At 38.5% G+C, this 11984-nt stretch overlaps 1 protein-coding gene across 4 annotated transcripts in view; it reads right to left on the reverse strand.

Moving 5' to 3' along the window:
• Positions 1-11984, reverse strand: part of Nr3c1 (nuclear receptor subfamily 3 group C member 1) — an 89766-nt gene that overhangs the window by 20809 nt on the left and 56973 nt on the right. For 3 of the 4 annotated variants that reach the window (XM_055622891.1, XM_055622890.1, XM_055622892.1), the window contains exons 3-4: positions 4967-5133; positions 1201-1317 (exon numbers count right to left, since the gene is read on the reverse strand). In XM_055622891.1, the coding sequence (XP_055478866.1) occupies positions 1201-1317; positions 4967-5133 (284 nt within the window). The remainder of the gene's footprint in view (positions 1-1200; positions 1318-4966; positions 5134-11984) is intronic. The other variant, XM_055622895.1, reaches the window with a different exon arrangement.

An 11984-nucleotide genomic window follows, 5' to 3' on the forward strand; every position in this document is an offset into this window, starting at 1 on the left:
ATGAAAACAAAATTGCTTGGAGTTATGTAATTTTTATCTTAGATTTTTTTAACTTATTTTTCCTAATTTATTCACTTTATATCCCAACTGTAGCCATCTCCCTCCTCTCTTCCCGGTCCGTCCCTCCTTCCCTCCCTCCTTCTTCCACCCCATTCTCCTCCTCTAATCCTCAGAAAGTGGGGAGCCCTGCTTCCCTACCTCTGTCCTTAGCATATCAAGACTCACAGGACTGCCTGAATCCTCTTCCTCTGTGGCCTGGCAAGGCTGCTCCACCAGGGGTTAAGTGATCAAAGAGTGTGCAACAATGAGTCCATGTCAGAGACAGCCCCTGCTCCCTTACTAGGGAACCCATATGAAGACTGAGCTGCCTATTGGCTACATCTGAGTAGGGAGTTTAGGTCCTCTCTATGTATGGTGCTTGGTTAGTGTATCAGTCTCTGTAGGGCTCCCTGGACCCAGATTTGTGGGCTCTGTTGCTCTCCTTGTAGAGCTCCTATCCCCTCCTGGTCTTTCTATCCCCCAATTCTTCCATAAGCCTCCCTTTGCTCTGCCCAATGTATAGATGTGAGTCTCAGCATCTGCTTCCATCCTGTACTCTCTCTTCATCTGTGCTGGCGTCTATTCTATTTGCTCTTCAACAACCTAGATGTGCCTCAACTGAAGAATGGATAAAGAAATTGTGGCATATTTACACAATGGAATACTACTCAGCAATTAAAAACAAGGAAATCATGAAATTTGCAGACAAATGGATGGAACTAGAAAAGATCATCCTGAGTGAGGTAACCCAGAAACAGAAAGACACACGTGGTATATGCTCACTTATAAGTGGATATTAGCCATATAATACAGGATAGCCATACTACAATCCACAGACCTAAAGAAGCCAAGTAACAAGGAAAATCCTAGGCAGGAGGCTTAATTTTCATTCAGAGGGGCAAATAGAGTTATGCAGTTTTCAATACTACGTAATTTCTTAAGATATACCCTGGCTGTCCTGAATTCAACGTATATCACAAAAATGCATGAATTAACACGTAAAATGCTATTATCATGGAAAATAATCCTATTTTATTGGAAAATAATATAACATTAAGCATATGTAGAGTTCATTAAATGATTGCATCTACTTGCTTTTATAAAAATTAAAGTGCTCAGTTTTCATGTGGTAGGTAGATAGTTCCTTTTAGGTTCCATTACCTTCAAGGTTCATTCCAGCTTGAAGACATTTTCGATAGCGGCATGCTGGGCAGTTTTTTCTTCGAATTTTATCAATGATACAATCATTTCTTCCAGCACAAAGATAATTGTGCTGCCCTATGAGAGAAAAAAAGGGCATTGTTAAAATCCCACAGATCTGTAAGGATATTTTTAATGAAAAGCCTTGCTACTCTTTATTTTTCTTTTGAGCAGAGTGTGATAAAGACACAAAGTCACTGACTAAGGAAGGTAGTAAGGAAGTAGACAGTGTAAGGATGATAGACAGCTTGTCTACATGAGCCACAACGTTGAGAGGACTGTTCTGAGCAATCCTTACTGCAGCATTTCATACACAGATATGTACAAACGCTAAGATCAAAAGACAGAATTGTATTGTAAACACTGTGCCAAAGGTCAGCACTTTAAAAACTATCTTTTATAGTTCTCTTAACAGTTATAGACGGTGTCTATAACCACTGTTTTTATTATGACTTCTGACCTATTGCTGAAATAACTGAAAAGGAAGCAGGCTTAAAAATATTTGTGAATCTCTAAATAAAAAAAAAGAATGACTTTTTCCCCCTTTGGTTTTTTGAGACAGGGTTTCTCTGTGTAGACTTGGCTGTCCTAGATTTGCTTTGTAGACCAGGCTGGCTTCAAACTCACAGAGATCTGCCTGCATCTGCTTCCCTGACTGCTGAGTAAAATAAGTTCTTCCCAATTTAAATGTAGTAAAATATTACATATTACCAGCAACTGGTTAGGTAAATCACAACCTTTGCAAACTAAACAAACTTACAAAGATCACTATTTAATATGCTTTCAGAATAGAAAAATGTTTGGAGACACCTTTGGCCTCAAATACTGACTTAAAGAGTGCCAGAGTCAAAAAAAGAAAAGAAAAGAATGCTACTGTCTAAATTTTCTGGTACCCAGTATTGAAGAACATACTAAGAAATGCAGTTCTTTCCTGGTGAAAATTTCAAAGAATACTAAAAAGGAAAAGGCTAACAGTGTTTCCATCTCCCACACCCACCTTCTCATTGTCTTCTTTTAATGATTATTAAATGCTGATGAGAGCAACTGAAATATCTTTTTGCCTGTAAGGTGGGAATAGAAGTTTCCTATACAAGACTTGCTTATCTATACTGATACACCAATAATTAACATTCTGGGTTACTTATACTAGATGAGATGGCAAGACATTGAGAAATGTGGGACATTTCTCAAGAATAAATCATATTCAAAGAAATGAGAAAGAATTATAATGACCAGTTTACCAGGTTGAACATATCTAGACCTGATTTTTTATTTATTTTTTTAATTAGTTACAGTTTATTAACTTTGTATCCCAGCTGTATCCTGCTCCTTCATTCCCTCCCATTCCCACCCTCCATCCCTCATCTCCTCCCTGCCCTTTTCCAAGTCCACTGATAGGGGAAGACCTCCTCCCCTTTCATATGACCCTGGTTTATCAGGTATCTTCAGGACTGGCTGCAAAGTCCTCCTCTGTGGCCTAGCAGGGCTGCTCCTCCCTCGGGGAACGGGGAGGTCAAAGAGCCTGCCATTGAGTTCATGTCAGAAATAGTCCCTGTTACCCTTACTAGGGTACCCACTTGGATACTGAGCTACCATGGGCTATATCTGAGCAGAGGTTCTAGGTTATATCCGTACATGATCCTTTGGTTGGAGAAACAGTCTCATATAAGACCCCTGTGCCCAGATATATTTGGTCCTTGTGGCACTCCTGTAGAGGACATATTAACTCCCCCTTCTTTCTTATGATTCCCTGCACTCTGCCCAAGGTTTGGTTATGAGTCTTAGTATCTGCTTTGATACACTGCTAGGTAGAGGCTTTCAGAAGCCCTCTGTGGTAAGCTCCTGTCCTGTTACTTGTTTTCTCCTACTTCCAATGTTCATCCCATTTGCCTTTCTAAGTGAGGGTTGATCATCTTATCCCGGGTCCTCTTTCTTGTTTATCTTCTTTAAGTGTATAGATTTCAGTATGTTTACCCTATCTTATAGTAGACCTGATTTCTAAGAGACTTTTTGTTGTTTTTGTTATTGGTTAAAGTAACCTAAGACTTGAATTGAAAAAAAAATTAGTTTTTCCTGTTAAGTCAAGATGCTGTTTAAATGAGTTTGGAGTACACGGTTAACTTTATCAGTTTAACCTTTTGTGAAGATGAGGCTACAAAGTTGACTAATGTTTATTTATATATATTAGCTATATAGTTTTATAATATTTTATTTCAGGGTTATTCTCCAATGCCAAATTACTGTGCTAGCTCTTTCAAATCCTCTCTGTATTCTGTAAGCTTCCTGGTTCTTGGACACAAAATGGAGGAGCAAACCCAATAAAATAATATTTTATGGGATTGGAGAGATGGTTCAGCAGTTAAGAGCACTTGCTGCTCTTGCAGAGGATCGGGGTTCAGTTTCCAACATGTACAGAGCAGCAGCTCACAGCTCTCTGCAACTCCGGTTCCAGGGCAACACACGCCTTCTAGCCTCTGCAGAGGCCAGGCACCCACATGCTGTTCACACAAGTAAACGTTTATACATATAAAATAAAACCAAGTAAATACTTTTAAAAATCCTACCATGCAAGAAAAGGAGAAAGATCAGATTTGCAGCAACAGCTAAAGCACTAAAATTTCACCCCTATATCCCTGTCTTGTAGAATATCCTGATCTGAGTGTCTAGCAGTTGCCAGAAAAATGGTGAAAAACTAATTCTCAACTAGAAATTCAGTGTTTCATTTATGTCTAACAAAAGATTAGGCTATGCATATTATGTTGATATTGATTTCTTTATCCAGGGTGTGGCGTAACTGAGAGTCTTAGGTATAGGCCCAGGCTATTATAATAGTATGATGTTCAACTAGTCAATTCCTTCCCTATTGCAAAACAAGGGATTTGAGCTGGTGTTTGCTATTTCACAAGGAATGGCCATGTACTTCTAGTTACTAATAGTAATTTCCTAATCATCCTTTTATGACAGATATCTTCAATTCCTCTCTTTTCTGCCAACTGATAAGTTTCCATTTTAACTTCTTGATGTCAAGTGAAGAGCCTTCAGACCATCTGAAGCCTCTTAATACTGCTGTTCACTGGTACTTTTGGTTAAATCTACCTTCAGCATGTGACTGTGGCTTGCCATTCATGGAATCATGATAGGTGGAGTAGCCAGCCTACAAGATACCCCAGTGATATCTGTCTCTAGCACAGAGTAGTCCCTTCCCATACCATACCAAGACTGCACCAAACAAAGAGGTATAGGAAATGGGAAGCACCACAAAGGGCATGTGTAACATGCAGGCTACAAGCAGTACTGGAAGTATCTGAGTATCAAATATAAACTAATACTATCAGCTTAATTAAGCTTCCATAGCTCTTCTTAGTAGCGGTGTTATAGTGGACGTGGATTTGTGATATGTCAAGAAACTAATCTTGGAAACATTAACTGTGTGTAGTTTGTTCTCTTACGAAGTATTGGAAATTTTGCCAAGCTTAGAGGAAATTCTGCAGATGACAGTGTTCAACGCACCAGACGTACTCAGTATGTGGCAGCTCGTGGTTAAATCTCTTGATTACTTGTACTTACTCATTCTACTTCTGATCCTTATTCCCTTCCCTTGCCAATGGAGGACTCATGAGCCACTATGTCTAGCCTTGGTGGACTTTGTGTATGATGGACAGTTCAAAATGTATTGTGAGAAACAGAAGCAAAGTAAAGCAAAGATGAAACTCTTCAAAACACACACTACCTTCCACTGCTCTTTTGAAGAACACTTTACAGCTTCCACATGTCAGCACTCCATAGTGGCACCCTGAAGCTTCATCAGAGCACACCAGGCAGAGTTTGGGAGGCGGCCCCGTCGCTGTTGAGGAGCTAGATGGAGGAGAGCTTACATCTGGTCTCATTCCAGGGCTACAAGAGGAAGAAACACAGTGTTAGGATTGTCTGAAAGAAATGTCCGAATATATCTCTTTTCCCTTCTCATTCCACGTCGGCATGTTCACACTGAATTCTGTCTTTTAAGGGATAACAGACACCAGAATACCCTATCTCAATATATTGAAACATATTATTTTTCTATATAAAATATGAAATGCAAGATGGCTCAGTGGTTAAGATCATTTGCCCAGCAGGCCTGAGTTCAAATCCCTACCACCTTCTTAAAAAGCAGAGCATAACTGTGCATGCCTATATTGCCAGCCAATGGGGAACAGAGACAGGTGGATATGAAGGGCTCCCAGACAGCCTAACTAAAACAGAGGTTCCCATTCAATGAGAGCCCCTGTCTCAAGGACAAAGGCAGAGAGTGATAAAAGATACCCTATGTACTGGGCTGGTCTCTACATACCTTCATACTCCCATGGATGTAAAACATACACACAACAGTAAACAAAATATGAAGTGCAACAGTCAATTCGTTTTCTGGCTTTTAAACAAAATGTTGTGGTTTACTTAGCATATAATTGCTATTTAAAATATGCATTATTTGCTAGGCGTGGTGGCACAAGCCTTTAGTCACAGCACTCAGGGAGGCAGAGGCAGGGGGATCATTTTGAGTTCAAGGTCAGCCTGGCCTACAAAGTAAGTCCAGGACAGTCAAAGGTACACAGAGAAACCCTGTCCTGAAACAAACAAACAAACAAACAGACAGACACACATTATTTTCTAAGTGTACAATTGGCAAGATTAAAAAAAATGGATTAGACCTATAATTACTATTAAAATCAAGAAAGGATATTTCTACCACACCCCCAAAATTCCTTCTAGCCTTTTATTGCTTTGGACATGATCTTTTATTTCTTCTTAATTTTAAGATCTTACATTAATTAATAAGTCTTCTTATCATTATATCCATGCTCTATACTACAGAAAAATTACATACCAGCTTAGAGTTTGATCCTAGCTGAAACAGTAGTTTCTTCAGTGTATACTGGAAAACCCTCTATTTTTCTATTTGAGAACAACCAGTGTGCTCTCTCTCAATCAAAATACCCCAACACAAACAGTGGAAAGTGGGAGTCTGATGCTCTGACCAGGATTCCTGGTCCACTCTGCAAACATGTCACCACCATAGAATGTAATGTGTAAGGTATAGCGTTATTATTAAAGTTCTTATTGAAAGTTTTTATATTTTCAGAGAATTTGAGAGAACAACAGATACTAATCTTTTACCTAAAGTAGTAAGGCAGGAGATAAATTAACTATTGCATTTTGTATTAATTGGTAATGATGATTTTCAATAGTGAATTATCCTAAGGAACTCTTATCACACATGGTGACCCTAGAAAGGAAAAGATAAATATTGCTAAAAAGAATCTCTAGCCTTCTGTTTCAGATTACACCAGCTATTCCTTATCTTGTTATGTATTCTCAAACAGACTGAAAAAACATGGACAGAGCCCCATGTGGTGGCACACGCTTTTAATCTCAGGGAGGCAGAGGCAGGCAGATATTTGTGAGTTTGAGGCCAGCCTGCCCTACAAAGTGAGTCCAGGACAGCCAGAATTATACAGAGAAACCCCGTATCGAACCCCCCCACACACATATGAGAGAGAGAGAGAGAGAAAGAAAAATATGTTATAATGCTTTTAACTAAGTCATTAAACCCAAGGTTCACCCTGCATTTAATCCTCACAGGAAGCCTCCTGCATGTTGCCAACTGTCTGTTTATCCAGTGGCTTAGTCAATAGGGCAGCACTCCTACCACCTATTTCTGGGAATAGGTCTAGGGTGTCACATTGTTCTGTGAGCACTGTCAACAGACTTTCTGCTTGTTTCCACATCACAAGATAGTGATTCCTTGCTAGATTTGGGCAAGTGGACCTGACTATATTATAAGGGCCTCTAATAGAGTTGAGTCTCCTGAAATGACTCTGCTGTGGTTGGGGACAGCCTCTGGTGAAAGCAGGCTTGTAAGGTAAAGCTGCTGCTCTGGGCCAGAGTTCTATGGTGACATGGGAAGATCCTGGGATGAACACAGATGGTAGCAATGTTCTAGGGGAGAAAAACCTCCCCAGCTTCTGTTCTGACGATGCTCCTATTCCCGTTCAGGCAATCTCTTCTCATCTGACATCTATTTTTAGGGATCAGGAAGTTTCTTGTATATATTTAGTTTATGGAAAATGAACACATTTTTAAAGATTATTAAGGTCAATTCTATAGTGTTTCCTATATAGTTTTATATATAGTATTCATATATGTATAAAATATATGTATATACTTGCACTTTAAACAGTATTTGTGGTACATCATGTTCATGAACAGACTGTCACTTATCCTCTCACCAACCTTGTGATAAGATGTCACCATCCCTAGATGAGGTCATACAAACAATGGCACATGGTTGGCCAGAGAGAATACTTACTTGTTTCAGATCCCAGCAGTCCCACATTTGGAAAGTATCTACTACTTTGAGCTTTAAGTTTTCATCAGTAAGCTAAGAAGTGAATATGTTTTGACACCAAAATAATGCTTTAGGAGTCTTGTATATTGTTTTCACTGGCAGCAAGGAATCGAAGGATACATGTTCATTATTTTCTTATGGAAAATAAGCCTTAAGTCTAAAATGTAATGCCCCACATTAGTCCCCAAATTATCACATAGAAATTAGAATATATGCAAAACATGTTCAGGCCATCAAGTGTGATCTATATAGATGGCAAATAGGAGAGTTAAATCAGTGTAGATCTGAGAGTCTACGTCAGGCTCATGTAGTCAGGTAGACTACATCAGACAAGAACTCAGCACATGGAAAGCTGCATGGAAGGCTGTGTACCACAAACATAGTGTGGGAAAAAAATCAGCTTTTGTCACACAAAAGGGACTGATTTGATCTATACTGACCATTTTCGTAAGAAACAGATTAATATAGCTGCAAATATTATTTGCTATGGCATTGGTAAAAAGGGCTAGGGTCCAGCAAAGTGGCTAGTTCTCCAAGGAAAATAACAGATATCTTTTAATAAAAAGCTATGGTAGAAATTAAAGTTATACTGTGGTAACTGAATAGTTCACCTGTTGTTCTTATGACCACTAACAAATGCTAATAGCACAAGTATTTATTACTCTATTTTGTCACATTTTAAAAAGATACATCAATACATAGGTTGATATTTACAGAAAGATTTTTTTCTTTCTTTCTGAAGGATGTTCGGTAGACTTGACACTTTATGTATGAAGGAACAGTGAATACAATGACTGTTAAATGTTAGGTCCATCAGTGCAAGTATTATCGCAAAAATATTCTGATAGGGTCTTGGGGACTCTCAGGGGTCTTTAGAATACACTGTGAGAATCGATGCCATGGAGAACATAGAGTGATAATACAATAGCTTGGTAATAATTTAGTATCTATAAATTCTCAATTGTCCTATTTATAAATGGAACTATTGATGAACTGAGCAAAAGGTAATGGTATTGTATACTAAACTTGAAGCTTTTTTTCTATAGTGTAAGATGTTAAACTTTTACAAACCCAAGTGTTGTGGTTGGTTTAGCCTTCAATTTAGGTGAATTATATCAACAATTTTTTCAATGTTGTGCAAGAAATCCACCTCAGAAAACAAGTATTAACTACCATGAGAAAATCTTGGAAATACAACTGCCATCACTGGATTAATTTTTAACAACTACTAATGGAATAGGTACAGTATTATTGGCTCGTCAGTTTTGCCCAAATGCCACAATTTTGTTCCTGGGGGGGTATCTGGTAATATCTGAAGGTACTTTCTCACAAATGGGGGGAAGCTACCTTTGTGAGGGACAATAGGTCCAAGACGTGGCAAACACCCTCCAGTGCACGAGAGAGCCCAGAGCAGAATTACCTAGTTTAGGTGTCAGCAGTGCTAAGACTGAGGAGACTTTGTCAGGCTCCAGCACATAAGCTCTTATGGATAAACAAACAACCAGAAGCAGAACCATTTTAAAAGTGTGTGGTGCCCATTCTGAATGGATAAACCTAGAACACAACCCCTACAGCTAAGACTCAGAGACTATCTTGGAAGAGAGAACTAGAAGCCTGTCAGAGCCAGAGGACAGGACATCTGCTATAAGACAGTATCTTCGATATGAACAGGAAAGTTGTACCCATGAAATCGCAATGATATGCTCACCTAAATAAGACCCGAATGAGGACCATACCAGCTGACATGCCAGTGTGGAAGGAGGCTATCTCACAGGGTTCCACCGCTAGAGGAAAAGCTATAGGCTCTGACTGCTGAAAGAGAATCGGTCTGTATCAGCCATGTGCCCTCTACTTGGTTATTAGATACCAAGTAGTCATCCCTCACACCTATACACCCGAGCAACGGTAGTGTACTCAGCACGTTAGAGTTTAAACATGCACCAGTAACTAAAAAAGCGGCCATAAATTCGAGACGGAGTGGGGGTTGGAGATGACATGGTGCAGTTGGAGAGAGGAGGGAAATATAAATACAGTCGTCATATATGAAATTCTCAAATCTACCGCTGAACATTTTTTAAAGGGATGATCGCTCTCCTGAGGTGGCCACTGTAGCCTTTGACTTCAGACAAGTCCAAAAAGAGGTTCAGAATGGAGCTGAAGCCAGAGACTATACAGGCCTGGTTATCAACGACAGAATTAGCTTGAGTCAGTAATTTAATATTCCCCTCTAGGGCTAGCAGTAAAAGGTGGATTTTACACATTAGAGTCACCTGTACTTTTCTTATCTGTTCATTAGAAAATATGTAAACACTCAGCTGAACACACCAGGTGACTATATTTTCTGACTGTTTTTCTTTGCTTTAGCTAAAAGATTACTGATTTGTTTAATAATATGTGATGTAGTAGCTTTCATATGAATATAAAAGTACTCAAGGGGAGACTTTCCCTACATTTATGTCCTATGATTTCAGTAGGATATATTTTATCTTCTTTTAGCAATGTAAGAAAAATTGGTTGTTATGCTCTTTGCTTTGCCTTTAAGGAGCGATTTCAACTTTAGGTGTATTCTAAGATTTTGATTAGGTAGGAGGGGAAAATCAGTGTTTCCTTTGAAAATACTTAATTTCTCACTTGCTTCATGAACCAGAAAGCTATTTGATTAGGATTCTGAAAACCAAATGATTTATATTCATGACTAACAGTGGAATGAGATACAAATTTGTCTCTAAATCTTTCACTTTAAGCTAAGAAATTATAGATTTATATGGAATGAAATCATCTGTGATATATTATGTTCATAATGTATCAAATGAACTGTTTAGATGTTGCCCAATGTTATGTAAGATGTTACTGACATTAATAAAATACAAAAACAAATGAAGATCCTAACTCCACAACACGCATCATTTATACTCACTTCTGTAACAAGCTAGAGTAACAAACACAGGCCACGTGGATTTTCAGTAAGGATGGTCAAAGGTGGGGCCATCTGACACACCAGGGGCTTGTCAAGCCGATTCTCTGAGCTTCATTTGCTTGACCATAAAAATCAGTCTTCTAATATGCTCTACATAAGCAGGCTACATTTTCCAAGTGGGTTTCAGTATGAAAGAATACACTTCGATCTGTAAATGACTTTTGGGGTCATTTGAGACCCCAATTTCTCATATTTACATTTGAGAAAAATGGTCACCTAAAGTCTACTCTACTTCACAGAAAAAAATAATAATGTATTTTTTCCTAATGAACAGTCACTCCGGAGCCTGGCCAGTGTGCTAAGTAAGTTATCTCTTAATAACTGTGCTGTCTTTCATAGAGGGGAAAATATTATAAACCTTGTAAAACTACATGCACTCCCCTTTTCAGGCTGTGCTCTCAGTTTTGCTAGCTTAGTCTGTGTTAAGGAAAATGAGTTTTAAGGAGGAGCAATGTTGTTTTAAATAGTACATTAAGATGAAGATCGGTATGAACAATGAATGACAGTTTTTATTATGTGAAGATTTGCTTTTACTTCTGTTTGATGTTTTTCCACTATTAGGAGCACAAAGATAGTAAACTATTTGCTAGAATCTGAACTGTAAATGATTTCATACAGAATTATGAACATGACATCTTCACAGAAGGCAAGAATATGGTAGAGGCAGTGGTCAGTTATTACTGGCTTCAAATAAATTGTCTCACATCTTTGAAGTGTTTATACTTCCACTTGAAATAGGATGGTAACTTGGTTTCACTATTTTTAATACATAAAAGAATTTGAAGTAGCTGACAGTCTACATGTCTGTGAAATCATACAAAGAATATAGTTATCATCTTGTAAACTAACATTTTGAGTTAAGGCTGGCTATAAACCTTCAATCCTGCCCCAGCTTCTTTCTGAATGATGGGAAAACAGATCTATACTTTCAGCTTTCTTACTTGATTCTTAAGATTTTAATTCACTTACTCTTCTGAGTAGCCCACACATAAATGCAGAGCTTTTGCCAATTTTGGCCATTTCTCATATACTACTTATTACTACTTTTGTTCTGTTTTATAGACACACTCTCATCGCCAAGCTGTTTTTTATTTTAAACACTACGATATTTTTTCTGTCCTCTCTATGAACACATGAAATATATGCACCTTTCCCTATTTTCAGTGATTTATCCTAAGTTGTCCCATCCTTAGCCTTTTCTCTTTCCATTTCAACCAATCTCACCACTGTCGAAACAGACATTCCTGACCTAATTAAAAGTCTAGGGGCTTCTCCAATATGTACAGTATAAGCACAAAGTGGCTCACAGTCTGGGCCCTTTTTCTCAATCATGCCTCTTCCTTCCTTCCTTCCTTCCTTCCTTCCTTCCTTCCTTCCTTCCTT

This window comes from Psammomys obesus, unplaced genomic scaffold (assembly GCF_907164565.1).
Source record: "Psammomys obesus unplaced genomic scaffold, mPsaObe1.curated_primary_1811, whole genome shotgun sequence".
NCBI classification, from domain to species: domain Eukaryota; kingdom Metazoa; phylum Chordata; class Mammalia; order Rodentia; family Muridae; genus Psammomys; species Psammomys obesus.